This window comes from Lithobates pipiens, unplaced genomic scaffold (assembly GCF_037356315.1).
Source record: "Lithobates pipiens isolate NorthernLeopardFrog02 unplaced genomic scaffold, aLitPip1_a1.2 Scaffold_18, whole genome shotgun sequence".
NCBI lineage: Eukaryota > Metazoa > Chordata > Amphibia > Anura > Ranidae > Lithobates > Lithobates pipiens.
In genome coordinates, this window is record NW_027507758.1 from 429,671,103 (window position 1) to 429,692,642 (window position 21,540).

Here is a 21,540-nt window from a genome sequence, read left to right on the forward strand (position 1 = left end):
AGCCTATTCCAGCTGCCTCCAGGCCCAGTCCAATCCTGAGCCACCCTATTTAGGATAATTGCGAGGATAGGACTGTCCCCCAGAAGGAGCCGGAGACATCCAACCATGGCTGCCACACTTTATTGAATTTTTTTAAACTAGCTCTATTATTATATATAATTTTGAATTTGGGGAAGTTCCCCATTAATAATGCCATACAAAGATTGGGTTTTTGGGGAGTCACTCTCTTTCCAGTTCAACAAAATCACTTTACGTGCATAGAATAGGATGGTACTGAGTCAAATCTGAGCAGGTGCTTTATGTATTAGGTCATTCAGGATGCCCAGTAGTCCCACCTCTGGGGTCTGGGGTAAAGGCAGGGCAAGTTGGTCTTCAAAAAAATTGAAAAGGTCCTTCCAGTAAGAGTCCAGTCCTGTATATCTCCAAAACATATGATATAAATCAGCGTTAGCAAAGGTACATCTAGCACAGGTTGCATTGACTCTCAAGCCCATATGGGCCAGTCTACCTGGGGTATAATATAAATGATGGATAAACTTGAATTGAACATATTGATCTGCTGTGCTTATGATATCCTGAAACAGACTTCTTTAGTCTCCTCCCAACCCTCCTCCGTTAACTCAGGTATCAACTTTCGCCATTTTGTATAAGAATTTTGAAATGGGTCCGCCCCTGCCCTGGAAAGATGACTATAGAATGTTGTGACCAGTTTAGTAATGTCTGGGTAGGATAATAGATCCTCCATTGGGGATTCGTGGAGCTCTATGGTAAGGGAGCCAAATTGAGCCCTGATGGCATGCCGGAGGAGCAGGTATTTGTAAAAGAACTTGTGATCAATTGCATGACTACTTCTTAGACTTTTGAAGGACTCAAATACGTTCCCCTTAATTATATGAGAAAGATGCGTAATTTGCAGTCGGGCCCACCATTGTGAGTCTAGGTGCCCATAGAGCTCAGGAAGACTGAGATTGTCCCAAAGAGGGGTTTGTGGTGACCTTCCTGGAGTTGTGTTTGAGAGCATTTTTCCCCCTCTCTCCATGCCAGCAAACCTACATCCACAGGGGAGAATCTGGAGCACTTGGAGTTGAATGCCCTATGCAACACATCATTAACTGTAACAAATGGTACATGAAAGACAACAGAAGAGCAGTGGAAAGGGTCTGAGGGTCGGAGTGCAGCCATTCATAGATATATGTGAGTTGGGAAGCAATAAAGTAATTATACAGATTTTGTTGGGCAAGACCTCCTTTTTGTTTAGATGATTGTAAGGATGCCTTGGCTATTGGTGGTTGGGTATTCTGCCAAATAAATGAAGATAAAGTGGATTCAATTTTCAGGAATAATTTTTTGGGGAGATAAACTGGGGTGGCTCTAAAGCAGTATAAGAATTTTGGGAGGTAAATCGTTTAAAAAATATGAATGTGTCCTATTAGATTGAGAGGGAGCGTTGACCATGTTTGGAGTTTGTCCACCATCTATTTAGTTATGGGGGTGATGTTTAGGCCCTCATATTTTGGGAGTTTGTTATGGATCTGAATACCCAGGTATTTAAAGGATTGTGTTGTCTGGAGATTGGAAGTTTTCAAGTAATCATACACACAGGGGGGGGCCAATAGGAAAGGCTATGGATTTGTCCCATATGACCCTCAGTCCAGACACTTCCCCAAACTCCTCTACCACCTGAATGAGACCCCTAAAAGAACTTTCCCTGCCCTCCAAGTAAATTAGCGCATCATCTGCATACAAAGATATCTTCTCCAGCGCCCCAAACCAGATGCCCCCTATCCCTGTGGTCTGCCACACCGCCAGAGCCAGTGGCTCAATGACGAGAGCGAACAGAAGTGGGGAAAGGGGGCACCCCTGCCTAGTCCCCCTTTGCAATAAGAATGGTGGATAGACATCTTTATTGGTGCTCTCGGGTTTGCATAAAGTAGGCGGACCCATTTCATATACTGCGGACCAAGCCCCATGTTTGACATGGTTTCCCACAGGAATGACCAACGAACCGTGTCAAAAGCCTTTGACACATCTAATGACAAAACAAATCCACTGCTTTTGTCTTTGTATGCCCTATGGATATGTAGATATAGTCTTCGGATATTATCTAATGTGCTTCGCCCAGGCATAAAGCAAGCCTGATCGGGTGGTATAAGGATAGTATGACCTTCTGTAGGCGAAGTGCCAGTATTTTGGCCAAAATTTTTGCATCATTATTCAAGAGTGAAATAGGTCGGTAGGATACAAATAGAAGCTTGTTTTTTTCTGGTTTAGGTAGGACCACATTTGCCATTTTGCGTTCTAATAAATTGCTTTCTAATAAAGCTAGTTGCCCATCAGGTTGTTGCAGTTCTCTGAGTCACCACAACAGTTATGCGGATAAAGACTCCTGACTTTCCTGATCTGCATACTTATTCCATAAAATATGAATGCCAGTCAAGCTGAACTTTCAGGCCAGCAATTGTTGCCCTGGTATTTCGCTCATGCCTAGCTAACTATCTGTCCTATTAAAACAAGGGCTAGTCAGTTCAAACCTATATTTTTTTATTTTACTTTAAGTTCTCTGCCCCATTGAATCCTAATTGTAGTTTGTGATTAAAATGACTTGGAATTCAGCAAGCACTACAAGGCTATGGACCCATTGGGGAAATGTGGTATATAAGAACTGCAGACTCATCTACACTTTTTACTCTTCCACTGCTGTGCTTTTTATAATAAAGACCTGCCTAACGTCTATTATGTAATGGTTAATGAATTAGTCACTGCCCACCCCAGTTGCTTACAGAACTCCCCATTCATCAGAGACGTCTCATTGTTATTGAACCTGTGTTCACCATCATCGCATATAGACCACTATCATTACACGTACATCTTTCCCCTATTTTGCAAATATTCCTTTTGATATATATAAGTGTTCCTGTTCCCACAGGCCACATTTATCACTTTCGTTTTCAGGATAGTTCAATGAACCCATCTTTACTAGAGCGTTCAGGTCTCTGGCCTGTGCTTAGATAGTCATTACAAAGATGCTAACAGCATAAACTGGCACCTTTACAGTCACTGGCAGCAGATGGATGCACGAAAGGTCACAACCCAGACCCCCTTTTTCACCTGGAGCCCATTATACTTTTGACCTTGGCGACCATTAAAGCTGCGTCACTGGGGAGATTTGATGGGCAGCAATGTGACATCTTGAGGAAAGGCAGCATGTAAATGGACTCAGAACGAGTGACGACCACTAGGGCCACCTTTCTGTTGAAAAATCAATTCCAATCTACTATAACCTTATTGCTTTCTAAGTAAGCATCTGCTTACTTTTTACTGGTGCAATTCTTAACCATATGAACAAAAAATGATATATATCAATGAACATTTTAATCTGACAATCATGTTGATTTGCTCGCTATTACTTTTACTGTTTATTATCAGATCTCTTAAATTGAATTATTACACGTTTGTTGACTTGTATTGCCAGGGACCGCACCAAGAGAAAGATGCTGCGAACTTTGATGCCATATTATGACATGGTAGCTTTTTTGTGCTTGAACTTGCTAATGGTGTGGTCCTAGTCAGGTATACCTGAGACAAACACACGTTTGCCAGCTAATCGGAAAAAAAAAAAGATGAAACTGTCTGACAATTAAAAACCAAGGTTTTAGTGGCACAACATTTGTAAATATACAGTATATGGAAACCACAGTGACTCATCAAGGTTCCTCTGTATAGTGAGGTCCTACCACTAGTCTCCTTGTGTTCATTTCTCCTAGTGTTCCTGTTTTTTTATTTATTTTAAGCAGAAGTTTAATTTTGCTTTTAGACCCTTGTTTCTGTGCAATTGTATTATGATGAATATTGCAGCATGTTTAATGAGGATCTTTGCATATGTTGGCATTTCTGACTGATGGAAAGTTGTTGCATATGAGAAAATTGCCAGCATTTGGGAAATCATTGTAATCTTGGTTCTGCAATTTCTTAGTAGTCCTTTTTTTTAAGCATTTCACTGCATGGAAGCTGTATAGAATCAGATTTTTATCTGTATCGAAAACTGCATAAACTTCCTGGATCGATTACACCTTTTACTTTTTTTTTTTTTTTTTTTTAGAAGAATAATTTTCATTTCATTTCATTTTCAACACCTTTACCCTTTTACCGATTGGAGAGATTACAGCACTGGATCCTGCCTTACTATGTTTACTAATATTTTGGCTATGGATAAGTGCAGTTGGATCAAATCTCTTTCTGACTTCCAATATTTTATGGTACAGTTGTAGAGCCTCACTCCTCTTATTTCGAGAAGAGGATTCTGAATCCTCCTGTTGTAATAATGAAAACTCCAACTTGAAAAAATGAGACCCCTTTCCTTCTCATGGGATGGTAGGTGGTGGATCCAGGAACCAAGGTGCAGACATGACATAAATACATGTGGTATAATGCACTAGGCTGGCGCGCCCTCTTTTCTTTTCATTTTTCTAGTGCAGACCTCTCACTGAGTTCTTGCCATGTTATGTGAACAGCTTGTGAATCATTCAACCTACTGGCATTTATCCAAGGAGTGACGCTTTAATTTGACTGCAGCTTTGTAATTATAACTGGTCTTGAATCTTATTCCTGTTTTGATGCAGACATCTGATTATTTTGTCGGGTGAGAAATTTGTCAGCGTTCCCAAGAAAGATTTTGTTTCATATTTGTTTAAAGTGTACCTTTTTCCACATTTATCCTACTAAACTGCTACTTACATACTAGAGCAAGCACCTCTAGGCTCCTACATGTTCCCTTTTCTTCAAGAGCACCCCAGGAATAATGTACTCATTCACATAGGGCTGCGTGCTCGCATAAGGGTCTGATATGGACCATGGGGGGGAGCCCCACACCGTTTTTCGGTGTAGGGCTTCCCCTTTAAGTCCATACCAGGTGACGGCCAGCGACGTGTCAATCTCGCCGCCGAAGGCGGCGACATTGACTTCCTTCGCTAGTCCCGGCTACCTGGAGTCACGTTCAAAATGAACGGACTTTCCTCAGTGTGTGGGCCAGTCCGTTCATTTCAAAAGTCCGGCGGACTCCCGCCATAGTTCGGCGTACCTAGTCCACCGGAAAAGTCTGGTTGTGTGTGGGCAGGTCCACTCGTTCGGAAAGTCCGGCAGGTTTGTATGCCAGACTAAGTCCGCCGGATAGTCTGATCGTGTGTACGCGGCATAATGCCACGTACACACGAGCAGAATGTCCGACAGAAAAAGTCAAATGGAAGCTTTTCATCGTATATTCCGATCGTGTGTATGCCTCATCTGACTTTTTTTTTTTTTTTTCGACAATTCTGACAGACCTAGAAATAGAACATGTTCTAAATATTTCCGACGACACCAATTCCTATCAGGAAAACCGCTGTATGCTGTTCCAAACCAAAAGCGACGCATGCTCTGAAGCAAGTACGAGACAGAAACTATTGGCTACTGGCTATTGAACTTCCTTTTTCTAGTCCCATTGTACGTGCTGTATGTCACCGCGTTCTTGACAATTGGGCTTTGGTGTGATCGTGTGTACACAAGACAGTTTCAGCGGAATTCCATTAGAACTCCATTGGAAAAACCTTCAGAGTTTATTCCGACAGGAAAACCAGTCGTGTGTACATGGCATAAAAAGCAATTCAACAAAAACCTAGTGGAATGCTGGCCATATACTAGTAGGATTTAATTCAAAATTTGTTATTTTAACAACAATGGTTTGATTTTGTAATCGTTAGTGGGGACAATTTAGCATTTGTGTTTGACCATAGCGACATATTTCATAGGAACAGGATATCATTTTCTCCTTGAAGGAACACATTTTTAACAGTGTATGCTGTTTTCGTTCTGTAAAGTCCATTTGTTCTAAAAGTGAATGTTACAATTTTGAAGTAGTTTCGAATGACCATCAACTTGACAAATATACTGAGATTTTTCACACAAATTTTTGTAATCTACTACCCTGTTTCCCCTAAAATAAGACCTAGTGTGATTGTCGGTGATAGCTGCAATAAAAGCCCTACCCCCCAAATAAGCCCTAGTTAAAGTCCTTGTAGGTCTTCTTTTCAGGGTAGGGCTTATTTTTGAAGAAACAGAGTAGGACTTATTTGGGTGGTAGGGCTTATATTGCAGCCAACACCGACAATCACGCTAGGTCTTATTTTATTTAGGGGAAACAGGGTAGTGTATGTGCAGCTTAGGAGAAAAAATGCGTCAAGGTTGTGTTTTCTTGCTAAAACAAAAAGAAAAATTAGCTAATCTGTAGGGAACATTTTTTTTTTTTTCATTTACAGCAGTTGCTTGCTTTTTTTTTTTTTTTTTTAGAACCTTTAACCAATATACATCAGGTGTTTATTGTAATTTTTAAAGCTCAATTCCATGTTATTTTTTCTAAATAATGCAAATGCCCTGGGCTAGTTAAAATATACAGTTGTGCTCATAAGTTTACATACCCTGGCAGAATGAATGAAAACACAAAAACGTTTCTTTCACGCCATGGTTAGTGTTTGTCGGAAGCCATTTATTATCAATCAACTGTGTTTACCCTTTTTAAATCATAATGACAACAGAAACTACCCAAATGACCCTGATCAAAAGTTGACATTGCCTTTGGCCTGATAACATGCACACAATCTGGCAATCTTAGGATCCTGTAATGTGCCCTCCTGACATGCTGGAAAACTCACTGCAGACCCATTGCTGCCTCCCACATGCAGATTCTTATGTTACTTTTTTCTTTATAGTGTTGTTTAAATCCTCACCCTGGGCAAAAACAATTTTTTTGACCAGCCCTCCCTCCAACCCACCTCTAAGCAATTCTATTAGGTGTACTCCCTCTTACCCTGTGAAGTCAGATATACTAAGTCCCCCATCCAGTTCCCTCTCTACTGTGCTGGTTCCAGGTTGGGGGGCCTGATACAGCAGAAAGTATACACCTTTTTATAAAAGTCATTGTTTTTAGAATACTTACTGCAATCTAATTAAGTACTCCTTGACTTAAGTATGTCTCTTACACAGACCCCCTAACTGCACACAAATCTATTTACTGTATAGGCAATTCCTATTTAAACAAAGTACAGATATCTTATTTTTTTATTATTGGTACAGATATTTGATTTTTGATGAACTTGTGTAATACAAAGACTTTCCCTCTGAACTAATCAGAAGTAACTCCATTATGCACATATGCCATTGTGCCATTGAGAAGTAGCATAACCTAGTGGCAGGGTACAGTATATAATGTATAGCAGCCCTCAAATTTTCCACTTGCCTACTTCCATTTTTTCAAGGAGAAAATGAGGGCTGATGAGGATGAGCTGCCTGGGGGGGGGGGGGGGGGGGGGGAGCACTGCCGGCCGGTGGGATTGAATGGCATTATAATTTAATTCTGCATAAAACATTTAAGTGTAGGGCCAGGGCAGGGTAGGGGTCGGGTGTCGCAACTGGGGGCGAGTGACCCTTGAGGCCTGTCTAGTAGCTCAGGACTTGAAATTTTGAGCCCTGATGTACAGCATTGACAGAACAGTGGAGCTGTATCGGTTATAGGATGCTTTTGGAAGTATTATAGCTGAGTAATGTGGAAAGCACATATGCACAGTGTATACAGAGTAACAGTACATAGTATTTAACATAGAGCAAATGAGTACGGTCAAGTACTACAGAGTGTAAAACCTACAACGCAATTGACAAAATGGTATACACAGCTGAACAGTGTGTACGATGTTTGTATAAATTTATGTTGAGATCAACTTAAAGCTAAATGGCAGGGAGATTTAAAAATGACCCTTGCAGTCGGGCTCACCCCACACTCACATAATTACACAGTTACATAGTTAGTGGGGTTGAAAAAATACATCAGTCCATCCAGTTCAACCTATGGGGTGTGTGTGTGTGTTTTTTGTCAATAGTACATCGTATACCCCTGTATGTTATGGTTATTGAGGTGCCCATCTAATAGTTTTTTTAACCACTTCAATACCAGGCACTTAGACACTTTCCTGCCCAAACCAATTTTCATCTTTCAGCACTGTCGCAATTTGAATGACAATTGCGCGGCCATGCTACACTCTACCCAAACATTTTTTTTTATAATTTTGTTCCCATAAATAGAGCTTTCTTTTGGTGGTATTTGATCACCTCTGCGATTTTTATGTTTTGCGCAACAAAAAAAGGCCAAAAAAAATAGTTTTTCTTTGTTTCTGTTAATTTTTTTTGGAAATAAGTAAGTTTTCTTATTCAATGACAGGCACTGATATGGCTGCACTGACGGCCACTGATGAGGCGGCACTGGTGGGCACCAATGATGCGGCACTGATGGGCACTGATGATGGGCATTGATAGGCAGCACTGATGGGCACTGATAGGTGGCACTGGTATGCGGCACTGAGGGGTACTTATGAGTGGCACTGATAGTTGGCACGGATGGGCACTGATGGGCCACTTCCCGGACATCAATCTGCTATTGACTGGGCGGGAAGTGGTTAAACTATTGATGCTCCCTGCTAATACAACTGCTTGTGGAAGAGTATTCCACATCCTTACCACTCTGACAGTAAAGAACCCTCTACGCAGTTTCAACCGCTTCTCTTCCAGCTTTAGTGAATGGCCGCTTGTCTTTTTTTAACTTTCACTGAATAGTTTTTTCTCTATTCTAAGGTCACCGGTATGGTATTTGCACATTGACATCATACCCCCCCTCAAGCGTCTCCTCTCCAGAGAGAATATGTTCAATGCTTGTAGTCTTTCCCCATAGCTGATGTCCTCCATTCTCTTGAGCTTTATAGCCCTTCTCTGGATTCTCTCCAGTTCCATCATTCCTGTGGACTGGAGCCCAGAACTGGATGGCATACTCAAGATGAGGCTGGACCAGAGTCTTGTGAAGTGGGAAAGGTTAAAAAGGTTGTGCAAAAGCTAAAATCACTTTTTTGTCTAGGGGAATATAAAAAGGAGTTTTACTTACCTTAACACTCTAGCAAGTGATTTCTCAGCAAAATAAACCATGGAGACATAAATGAATGGATGGATGGGATTGCTTTGAATATTAGAAATGAATGAAATAGCATTTTTGAGTTGTGTCGCTCAGATGCAATGTAGGTCTGCTTTAAATAGAATGTACAACATTGTAGTGGTAAAGAAGACTTGAACTGTGGAAGCTGTATACACAAGGGATAATCAGTGGGCAAATGACTAGCATATAGACCGTCTGCAGCTCAATTTTTAACTATTACTGACTTACCAGGACTTGTTCTGCACGGTGTCACTGGTGATCTGATATCTGGTGTAGGAATGATCAAGAAGCAGCAGAAGAGGTGGAAGGACCACAAATGCACAGAATGAATGAAGTAGATGCAGGGAGATGCTTACACAGTAGATCCTCAGGTTACAGCCTTCTCTCTAGTAAGAACAATGAGCAGCCCAGTACAACAGGGCCTTAGGTGATCTCACACGGCAAATCTACAGCAATGAGACTAAAGAGTCAGGTCAGGAAGTTCACTACTACATTTTAGGAAGAATTCAAGACAAAAATGAAAATTTTTTGAGGTACTGCTTGGGTACAATTTACCATGCTAGATGTTCCCTATAACATTTTTACTTTTTGACTTTAGGGCCACTTTAATATGCAGTAACTGGGGTTTCTATGGTAAATGACTAATGCACATTGGTTTGAAACCTAAAAGGGTTGATTTGAAAAAGGAGGCCGGAGCTCCACTTGCTGGTGCAAATTGTAAATATAATTTATTCATATGCAATATTTCTCTTTTTACTAAAAAATGTAAACATAATAAAGCAAGCACTTACAAAAATGTTATACTTGCGATTTGTAGTATATGATAGGTACTCGTTACACAGGAAATGTACAGTAACGGAGGTTTGCTAATTTGCCTTGGCTAGGGGTTGTACAGTAAAGGGTTCATGTACCATGGTACTATAGGTATGGTGTGTGTGATCTGTGAGATGTGTTCCTGCATTTGCCTTCATCACTTCACTCCACAATCAAGGGACTCCAATGGGAGTGCAGGAAGTGACATTTCTATTACAATGACCATCACTACTTTTTTCTTTTAACTCTGGTGAATCCCATTAAAGTGAAACGGTTGTCCAGTTTTCTGTGTGCGAGAGGAGGGTAATCCTAAATCAGCCACAGAGGTTTTCTAGTACATTGAGATATCTCAAACGCCATTTCTTTGTGCTTTCCGTGTTGCTCATTTGTTAGCCACTGCAATGCTTGTTTATGCCTAGATATGACTGCCCTAATACGTCTTCTTAGACAAAGTCAAGAATTGTTCGCATTGTTATGCAGTATGTTAGAGAAAGTGAGCTGGGATATAATGTAAACCCCATGATTAAATATTCTTTCTTTATATAGTTTATTTATTTTGCTGCTTTTAAAATCCAGATATGTTAGTTCAGAAAGAAAGCTTGTCTTATGATAGATGCAGTAATAGTGACGTTTCAGGGTCGGAGAAAGCCAAGTTAGTTCTATTGTTGTGGGAAAGAAAGAATAAGCAATATTGGTTGTCATGGAGGAAGGGGATTACATAGGAGAGTAAAGCTATCCATACCTGGAAGGTGGCATTTATTCATTGGGGGCCTTTTTCTGCAAAATCAGGCAAGTGCCTCGTGCCCACAAGTAGTCACGGACATTTCTAGTTGACAGAACTCATATGAACCCTTGTAGACCGAGATCCCAGTATGGAAGTGTAAAAAAAAACCTTTACCAGTTAAGCCCTGCCTTCACAACTAGCTTTGACCCCCTCCCGTAACACATACCGTAATTCGACTGTTCCAGCACCCATATTAACATTTATTACATTTACAATATCTCACAAAAGTGAGTACAACCCTCACATTTTTGTAAATATTTTATTATATCTTTTCATGTGACAACACTGAAGAAATTAGACTTTGTTACAATGTAAAGTAGTGAGTGTACAGCTTGTGTAACAGTGTAAACTTTCTGTCCCTTCAAATTAACTCAACACACAGCCATTAATGTCTAAACTGCTGACAACAAAAGTGAGTAGACCCCTAAGTGAAAATGTCCAAATTGGGCCTAAAGTGTCAATATTTTGTGTAGCTACCATTATTTTCTAGCACTGCTTTAATCATCTTTGGCATGGAGTTCACCAGAGCTTCACAGTTTGCCACTTTTGTGAGATGCTGTATGAACCCTTGTAGACTGAGATCCCAATATGGAAGGGTTAAAAAACACCTTTACCAGTTAAAGAGGAAGTAAACCCTGATGGGTTTACTTCCTCTTTCATTCCCTGCAAAGGCAAAGCATAATGGACTACTATGCATCGCATAGTAGCCCATTATGTGTCACTTACCTGACACAGGAGCCAGCGATGTCACCGCTGTCCCCTGTAGTCCGGCGCATCCATCTTTTCGATGGGGTCTCGCAGCTCCGCCACTGTCATTCGGCAGAGCCACGATGACGTCACTCCCGCGCATGCGCACGGGAGCTGACACGCGCGGCAGCTCCATTGTTGGAAATGCCACGCTCAGTGCGCCTGCGCGCCGCTGTCTACGGCGCATGCGCCGTAGACAGCGGTGCCTGTCTTCGGGCAAATATCTCCTAAACCGTATAGGTTTAGGAGATATTTCTTGGACCTACAGGTAAGCCTTAATCTAGGCTTACCTGTAGGTCAAAGTGGTTTGTAAGGGTTTACAACCACTTTAAGCCCTGCCTTCATAACTAGCTTTGACCACCTGCCATAATATATAGTTTGACTGTTCCAGCACCGTATGAATATTTGTTACATTTATATTCCATTCAGTTTTCTATGGCCAGTGTGAAAATATATCATCAACTGGTATGGTGATCTGGAACTTGCCTATTACATTTCTACATCCTTTTATCTTTCTATTCCTTCTCCCTAATTTTAGTCTTTCTTCACACTACAGCCCTGTACTAACTTAGCTTGATTTAGCCCTGCAGCCATTCAACCACCCCCAGTTTGTAGCAACATGGAGGTTGTGGCTGGGGTTTCTTAACATCTGCCAGACAATAGGTTCTTAAGTTACTTTGCTGATGATCCAGCTTTGCCTATACATTTAAAACAACACCTGCGATGGTGATTAAAAAAAAGAAATATTTAGTACCCAGGATCTTTGAAGGAAAAACAAAATTCTAGTTGTAATACTCCCTTCCTCTCTAGCACTGTTCAATGCAGACTAACTGATCCATTAAAGCTCCTACGTAACTTTTTCATGTTGCATAATGATCAGTGTCGTTTAGTTCACTTCTTCTGGAGCCCAGGGTATTAAGGCTCCACCTGCCACTCTGAACTCTCTGGGGAATCTGCAGAGTTGGGCCACAATTCTATACAGTATTTAGAATCCACCCACAGCTGGAGGAAGAAAGGGGTGATGAGGACCTGTGATGTCACCAGGCCAAAGACACCTGGAAAACAGGAATGTATATAAATTGGGGGGGGGGGGGGGATTGAGATTCTGGTAGGCCTGGTGTTGGGCTTTAATCTCACATTTCCAAATTGTATTAAAACCACAAATTCTCTCTGGTATGTTTATTAAAATAAAGCATCTGTACATTAAAATATCAATATAATAAATTTATTCTAGATAAGAGAAAATACAGTCAGATCCATAAATATTGGGAGATTGACACAATTCTAATCTTTTTGGCTCTATACAGCAGCCCAATGGATGTGAAATGAAAGAAACACAATGTGCTTTAACTGCAGATTTTCAGCTTTAATTTGAGGGTATTTACATTCAAATCAGGTGAACAGTGTAGGAATTACAACAGTTTGTATTTGTACCTCCCACTTTTTAAGGCACCAAACATAATGGGACAATTGGCTGCTCAGCTGTTCCGTGGCCAGGTGTGTGTTATTCGCTCATTATCCCAGATAAAAGGTCCAGAGTTAATTTCAAGTGTGCTATTTGCATTTGGAATCTGTTGCTGTCAACTCTCAATATGAGATCCAAAGAGCTGTCACTATCAGTGAAGAAAGCCCATCATTAGGCTGAAAAAAAAAAAAAACCCACCAGAGAGATAGCAAAAACATTAGGTGTGGCCAAATCAACTGTCTGGAACATCCTTAAAAAGAAAGAACGCACTGTTAAGCTCAGCAACAGCAAAAGACCCGGAAGACCATGGAAAACAACTGTTGTGGATGACCGAAGAATTATTTCCCTGGTGAAGAAAACACCCTTCACAACAGTTTGCCAAATCAAGAACACTCTCCAGCAGGTAGGTGTATGTGTGTCAAAGTCAACAATCAAGAGAAGACTTCACCAGAGTGAATACAGAGGGTTCACCACAAGATGTAAACCATTGGTGAGCCTCAAAAACAGGAAGGCCAGATTAGAGTTTGCCAAACAACATCTAAAAAAAGCCTTCACAGTTCTGGAACAACATCCTATGGACAGATGAGACCAAGATCAACTTGTACCAGAGTAATGGGAAGAGAAGAGTATGGAGAAGGAACTCGTGGGTCGCCAGCGCACATTGAGTCCGCCTGACCCACGGGCGCGCTCACGCAGAGCGCGCCTGCACGAACCATCGTGCAGCTACGGCGCTTGGCACAGGAGAGCCACCTGCCACCATATAACGACGGTGGCTGGTTGGCAAGTGGTTAAAGAGGAAGTAAAGCCTCATAAATAATAAAAAAAAAAACCCTGCAAGACAAAGGCATAATGAGCTAGCATGCATAGCATACTAGCTCATTATGAATTTCTTACCTGAGATTGAAGCCCCCAAAGCGGTCCTCATTCCCCCTCCTGCGAATTCGCCATCTCTCCCGGAGTGCCTTCCGGGTATTGCAGCTCCGAACTGTGACTGGCCGGAGCCACGATGATTTCACTCCCGCGCATGTGCGCTGGTGCTGCCACTAACGGCATGATCGCTCAGTGTGCCGTACATAGCGGTGCTGCTATTTCTGCCAATATCTCCTAAACCTTTTAGGTTTGGGAATTATTTCTTGCACCTACAGGTACCGTATATACTCGAGTATAAGCCGAGATTTTCAGCCTCTTTTTTGAGGCTGAAAGTGCCCCCCTCGGCTTATACTCGAGTCACCGCCGTCTGTCTACCTGATCAGCGTGTCGAGCAGACAGACGGCGGCCATTCAACTATTCAAAAGCCGTGCCTCCCTGTCTGTGATAGGCGGAACACTCAATTTCCCAGCAGTCAGTGGTCCGCCTATCACGGACATCCGCTCATCCTCATACTACGGACGAGGATGAGAGGATGTCCGTGATAGGCGGAACACAGACTGCTGGGAAATTGAGTGTTCCGCCTATCACAGACGGAGGCGCGGCTTTTGAACAGTGGAATGGCCGCCGTCTGTCAGACGAGAAGAGGTGCGGCGATCCTGGCATGGCCGCCGTATGTGCAGAAGCACACAGGCTCGGGACACAGGCTCGGGACACAGGCTCGGGACACAGGTAGGCTGGACACACAAGGCTGGACACACAGGGATGGATGGACACACAGGGATGGACGGACACACAGGGATGGACAGGCATGTCTCACCCTCGGCTTATACACGAGTCAATACGTTTTCCCATTTTTTTTGTGGTAAATTAGGGGCCTCGGCTTATATTCGGATCGACCTATACTCGAGTATATACGGTAAGCCTTAATCTAGGCTTACTTGTAGGTTAAAGTGGTTATAAAGGGTTTACAACCAATTTAAAGCAGGGTTAGGTTATAAAAAAATATATCCCAAGCTTTGAACATCTCACAGAGCAGTATTAAATCCATTATCCAAAAATGGAAAGAGTATGACACAACTGCATACCTACCAAGACATTGCCATCCACCTCAACTGACATGCTGAGCAAGGAGAGCATTAAAGCGGGGTTCCAGTCCCCCAAACATGCTCTGTAACTGTCTCAACCTGTAAATGAACATTTCTAACATGTCATATTTTTTGCGTGTTTACTTTCTTTAAAAATAGTTTTTTACTTACTGATCTCGGAAGCAGGCAGGTTCCATTTTAGTTGTGGGCATCTGAAACCCTATTGTGTCTACCACCATGCACCACCAACACCAAATCTCGCACATGCTCAGTAATCCCTTTATATAACGTGTGTGTGTGTGTGTATATGCATATATATATATATATATATATATATATATATATATAAAATATGTGCATATATACAGTTGATATAGTGATAATGTGTATCCCGCGCTGAGACCGTATAACATTGACCAGGCTTGTAGTGTAGCTGTGCAGGGAGTATGTATGTAACTGTATGTTGGGGATGGGTGGGATGGAGCAGCTATCGAACACCAGCCAATAGGATGGGGTCAGGGCGGGCTGCTACGTGTATGCAGCTCTGTCCCCTTTCTTAAGAAGCCCATATTTATTGGCGTATAGCACACATTCCCCCCCCATAAAAATAGAGGGTAAACAGTGTCTACGTGTTATACGCTGATATATATATTTCTTTTACCAACAGGGGGCAGGGATCGGGTGGTCCGCCCCGGGTGCCTCACATGGGGGGGGGGGGGAGTGTCAGGCCGGCTGCCCCGCCTGGCCCTAGGACAGCACTGCCAGCATAGTTCAAAGTTAAGAAAACATTACTGCCAGCCCTTTCACATACACTGTTCCTCCTGTGTCACTCTCAATGTAAATCCAAGTCTCTAATAACCTCAATTAACGCTGTTCTTTCTAGCCGCTCTCCTCCTCCCACTCCTGCCTCCTCAACTGATTGGAGGAGGAGGACGGTCACGTGACCGTCAATGAAACATGAGAGGGGAGCAGTCACATGACCGGGTCCATGAAAGAGCAGCATTATTTGACGTATTTAGAAGCTTTGATTTACAATGAGAGTGACACAGGAGCAGTGTATGAGAAGGGGCTGGCAGTGCTGTCCCAGGAGACTGGGGGGCTTTATAATGAAAGAGGGCTGTGTGATGTGCAGGGAAAGGGGGCTGTGTACTGTGCAGGGAAGGGGCTATGTGTACTGTGCAGGGGGCTGTGGAAAGTTATTTTTTTTTTGAAACTTCACTCTTAAAGTTAGGGTGTGTGTTATATATCGATAAATACAGTATTTTATAAATAATAGTCTTTAACAATATAAAGCATAAGAACATTTTAATAAAATACCTGCCTAGCCTTTAAGACATTCTGGTTTGACACATGATCACATCAGCCAATCATTTAGGACCTGGGCAATAGCTGAATTGATTTTTAAGGCATGTAATTCCCACCTATATTGTGTCAGGGATAGTCCTAACACAAGTCATTATATGGCTTGTGAGCACACTGTCTAGTGCATCTATAGGGCCCAAGCAAAGAATTGTATTAATCTGCGGAATTTATGTGTTTTTGTGTATTGCGTGTTTACTAATCTTATACATCTTTTAATATACATAGGAGCAAACCATGTGGGCTTGTCTAGCAGCTTTGGCTATTGCAAACAAGGATATGTCAACAGCTGAGGTTGCATACGCAGCAATTGGTGAAGTAAGGAAGTATACATAATTACTCCTTAAATACCAGTATTATCTTGATCTATGTTAGTGTTTTCTGCAATCTCTTATTTTTTTTGCAGATTGACAAAGTTCAGTACATAAATTCAATTAACGATCTACCATCAAAAGAGTCCAGATTGGCTCACATCCAGCTCTTCAGTGGGAATTTTCAAGATGCTGAGGCCATTATATTGCAGGCCGGCCTGATTTACCAAGCCATTCAGCTCAACATTGACTCCTACAACTGGGAGAGGTAAAATAAAGTAAAGTCACTTTATTATAGAATTTTCTTGTGCTTGTAGACTCCCCCCCCCCCCCCCCCTGTAAAGGCATGTTAGGGCATTTATTTTTTAATTTATTTGTTTTGCCCCTGTCATTCCTGGACTTAAACTGGCCTGAGCACCACATCCCCCAAAATATTCAATTTGGTAGAGGATTAAGGTTGGGAATTTAAAGGTGCCACATAAGAAATAAGTAAAAAAATTCACATTCCTTTTTTTATTCTAAACATTTAAATGTCATTTTTTTTAAATATAAAAACATCATTAAATATTCATACAGTACAGATGAAATGTTTGCTTGAATAAACTGTAGTTTGACAAAAAATTTACTGCATTATAAACAATTATAAAGGCTAGTTCACAAATGCACAATATACAATGCCAATATATAATGCCAAAATACATTGTAAAAATATGTAGGCAATAATAGAATAATGCACATGTATGAAATAACAGGAGAGAGACATCATACACAAATGCTACCTGTACGGAACAGCTGGGGAAACCTTGAAAATAGAAATATATAACAAAGCACAAGAGAACATAACAATCACAACAACATGGAAAGGAGTGGGAGCTGTGACAATATCCCATATAAAACCTGGGATGGCCAGACATGTTACATAGTAGGTGAGGTTGAAAAAAGTCCATCAAGTCCAACCTATGTGTGTGAATATATGTCAGTATTATATTGTATATCCCTGTATGTTGTGGTCGTTCGGGTGCTTAGCTAATTGTTTTTTGAAACTATCGATGCTCCCCGCTGATACCACTGCCTGTGGAAGGGAATTCCACATCCTTGCCGCTCTTATAGTAAAGAACTCTCTACGTAGTTTAAGGTTAAACCTCTTTTCTTCTAATTTTAATGAGTGGCCACAAGTCTTGTTAAACTCCATTCCGCACTCAAGCATCTTCTCCAGAGAGAATATGTTCAGTGCTCACAAACGTTCCTCATAACTAATATCCTCCAGACCCTTTATTAGCTTTGTTGCCCTTCTTTGTACTTGCTCCATTTCCAGTACATCCTTCCTGAAGACTGGTGCCCAGAAATGGACAGCATACTCCAGTTGCGGCCGGACCAGAGTCTTGTAGAGTGGGAGAATTATTGTTTTATCTCTGGAGTTGATCCCCTTTTTAATGCATGCCAATATCCTGTTTGCTTTGTTAGCAGCAGCTTGGCATTGCATGCCATTGCTGAGCTTATCATCTACTAGGACCCCCAGGTCCTTTTCCATCCTAGATTCCCCCAGAGGTTCTCCCCACAGTGTATAGATTGCATTCATATTTTTGCCACCCAAATGCATTATTTAACATTTTTCCACATTAAACCTCATTTGCCATGTAGTTGTCCAACCCATTAATTTGTTCAGATCTTTTTGCGAGGTTTGCACATCCTGCAGAGAAGTTATTGCCCTGCTTGGCTTATTATCTTCTGCAAATACAGAAATTGAACTGTTTACCCCATCCACCAGGTTGTTTATGAACAAATTAAATAGGATTGGTCCCAGCATAGAACCCTGGGGGACCCCACTACCCACCCCTGACCATTGCAAGTACTCCCCATTTATCACCAGTAAAAGTTTATGGGGAACTGTATAAAATGCTTTTGCAAAACCCAGATACACCATGTCTATGGGCCTTCCTTTTATATAGATGGCAATTCTCCTCCTCATAAAAGGTTAATAGATGGGTTTGGCAAGAACAATTCTTCATGAATCCATGCTGATTACTGCTAATGATACCGTTGTCATTACTAAAATCTTGTGTATATAGTCCCTTATGACCCCCCCAAGAGTTTGCATACTATTGATGTTAGGCTAACTGGTCTGTAATTCCCAAGGATGTTTTTGGGGCCCTTTTTTAAATACTGGTCCTACATTGGCTTTTCTCAGTTCTAAGTAGTAGGAAGTAGGGGTTTTGAACATTGTTTTACCTTGAACATTTAGAGAAGCACCAAATGACACACTCAAAGCATAAAGCAGGAGAAGGTATTAATCAAGGAGGTCCTGAAAATTTGTAGTATCACTATACTTCCACCAACAAGTTCAGGTTGTGCAGACTTTTTCAGAGTTAGCCACCAACATCTCCATTGCCATTATATGATGTCGTTTTTATGCAGGTTTTTATTGTTTAGGTATAGTTGTACTTTAATACTTTTCTCGAAAATCCTAGGTCCTGGTAAAATAACTGAAAGGGGGGGGGGGGGGGTCGCCTTATACAGTGTTACATGTCGATTTGAGTAACCCACTATGTAATTACATCTAAACTGCCATGTTAAACTGCTATTACATAACTGTTGGGCCTTTATGTGACCAGACCTCCTCCACAGCTTGTCATAGCTATCCCATGATGAAATAGGAGCTTCCACTGTTCTACATTTTGTAAATTGTGCATAATATAATGGAGGTTGGTCTGCATATCAACATTATTATCAGTGGACATAAAGAAGGTAAATGTTTTGCCTGGTTACATTTATTGATTTCAAACGCTTATTTTAAAACAATATCCTTCTATTCCATTAACTTTGTCAATAGATAAAGTTAAAAAAAAAAGTCTATAATTCTTAACCACTTGCCTACTGGGCACTTTCCCCCCTTCCTGCACAGGTATTTTTTTAAGCGTTCAAAAAACAACAAAGGATTCGCCCTGGGACTTTAAATGAAGTGGGTACTGTTTCCGCCAGTAAACATAACAGTAGTAAATATAGTATATGGTTTATTCAAATACAATTGTTTACACGGATAAATAACACCAACGGTTGCCAATTAAAAAAATACATAAACAAGGAGTATTGGTACATAAATGTAGAAGTAGTACATGGTACACGGGCATCATACTACCCGACTAGTTTCGTGAGATCCAGCTCGCTCTTCAGGGGTGGATGTGTGTAACAATGTACCTAGGATGAACAAAAATATATATGTTTGGCAATATAGCACAGTATTAGTTATAAAGGCACAGGGTAGAAGGGGTTGTAGGCCCCCCCATACTTACCACTGAGCTTGGCCATGGCTCCAGGTGTGCGGCCTCGAGATGGCGGCAGCAGATGCCTCCCCAGGGAGCTGAGGGGGCAGAATCAAATGGGACCCCACCCAGGGCCAAACGGAGAGCAGGCATGGCAAAGATGTAGTGATGTATCCCTAGAGTCCTCGTTGGTCGATAAAAAGTATAGGCTGTGAACATAAGTATGTTTGTCAGGCATCTAAAGTAGTAGAGTAAAATCAATAGATATTGGTATAAAGATATGTGTGCATGCATGCATGAATGAAAGGCCTGAGCCAAAGGTTGTAGGGCCATGAAGATGGTTAGAAACCTAGGACAACAGAGGGGTACTACCAGGTGACAAAATGGACAAAGAAAGAGGGGAAAGAGGTGAACTACAATTGTGTGGGTAGTGATGTATTCCTAGAAACCTCATTAGTCCATAAAGCATATAAGCTATAAACAAATATGTTTATCAGGCATCTAAAATAGTAAAGTAAAATCAATGAGTATAGGCATAAAGATATGTATAGCTAAGTAAGGCCTGGATCAAGGATGGTAGGGACATGGAGATGGTGGAAAACATAGGATAGCAAGGGGATACTAGCAGGTGACAAGATAAGAAAAGAGAAGGAGAAAGATGGACTTGTGTGGAGGAATCAACAATATCCAAAAATAAATAAATAAATGAGAATAAGTGTTCATAACCCACACAATTGTAGTTCACCTCTTTCCCCTCTTTCTTTGTCCATTTTGTCACCTGGTAGTACCCCTCTGTTTTCCTAGGTTTCTAACCATCTTCATGGCCCTACAACCTTTGGCTTAGGCCTTTCATTCATGCATGCATGCATACATATCTTTATACCAATATCTATTGATTTTACTCTACTACTTTAGATGCCTGACAAACATACTTATGTTCACAGCCTATACTTTTTATCGACCAACGAGGACTCTAGGGATACATCACTACATCTTTGCCATGCCTGCTCTCCGTTTGGCCCTGGGTGGGGTCCCATTTGATTCTGCCCCCTCAGCTCCCTGGGGAGGCATCTGCTGCCGCCATCTCGAGGCCGCACACCTGGCCAAGCTCAGTGGTAAGTATGGGGGGGCCTACAACCCCTCCTACCCTGTGCCTTTATAACTAATACTGTGCTATATTGCCAAACATATATATTTTTGTTCATCCTAGGTACATTGTTACACACATCCACCCCTGAAGAGCGAGCTGGATCTCACGAAACTAGTCGGGTAGTATGATGCCCGTGTACCATGTACTACTTCTACATTTATGTACCAATACTCCTTGTTTATGTATTTTTTTTAATTGGCAACCGTTGGTGTTACTTATCCGTGTAAACAATTGTATTTGAATAAACCATATACTATATTTACTACTGTTATGTTTACTGGCGGAAACAGTACCCACTTCATTTAAAGTCCCAGGGCGAATCCTTTGTTGTTTTTTATATGTTATAGGAATGGAAGTGTGTCACTGGGGCCTTTTCCTTTTTCTTTTTAAGCGTTCAGTGCGTGGTTGTACTGTGGTTGGCATGGTCAAGCAACACTATACACAAATTAAATTTTTATTTTATTTTTTTCACATGAACAGAGCTTTCTTTTGGTGGTATTTAATCACCACTGGGTTTTTCATTTTTTGCTAAACAAACGAAAAAAAGACAAAATGAGCTGATGAGCCTGCACTGATGGGCACTGATAGGTGGCGCTGATGAGGCTGCAAAGATAGGTGGCACTGATGGACTCTGATAAGCGACACTGATAGGCAGCATTAATAGGTGGTACTGATGGGCAGCACTGATTGGC

General features: G+C 41.4%; 1 protein-coding gene across 2 annotated transcripts in view; it reads left to right on the forward strand.

The window, feature by feature from the left end:
- IFT80 (intraflagellar transport 80) overlaps nt 1-21,540 on the forward strand; it is a 189,469-nt gene that overhangs the window by 159,249 nt on the left and 8,680 nt on the right. For both annotated transcript variants that reach the window (XM_077488065.1, XM_077488064.1), the window contains exons 17-18: nt 16,356-16,445; nt 16,534-16,706. In XM_077488065.1, the coding sequence (XP_077344191.1) occupies nt 16,356-16,445; nt 16,534-16,706 (263 nt within the window). The remainder of the gene's footprint in view (nt 1-16,355; nt 16,446-16,533; nt 16,707-21,540) is intronic.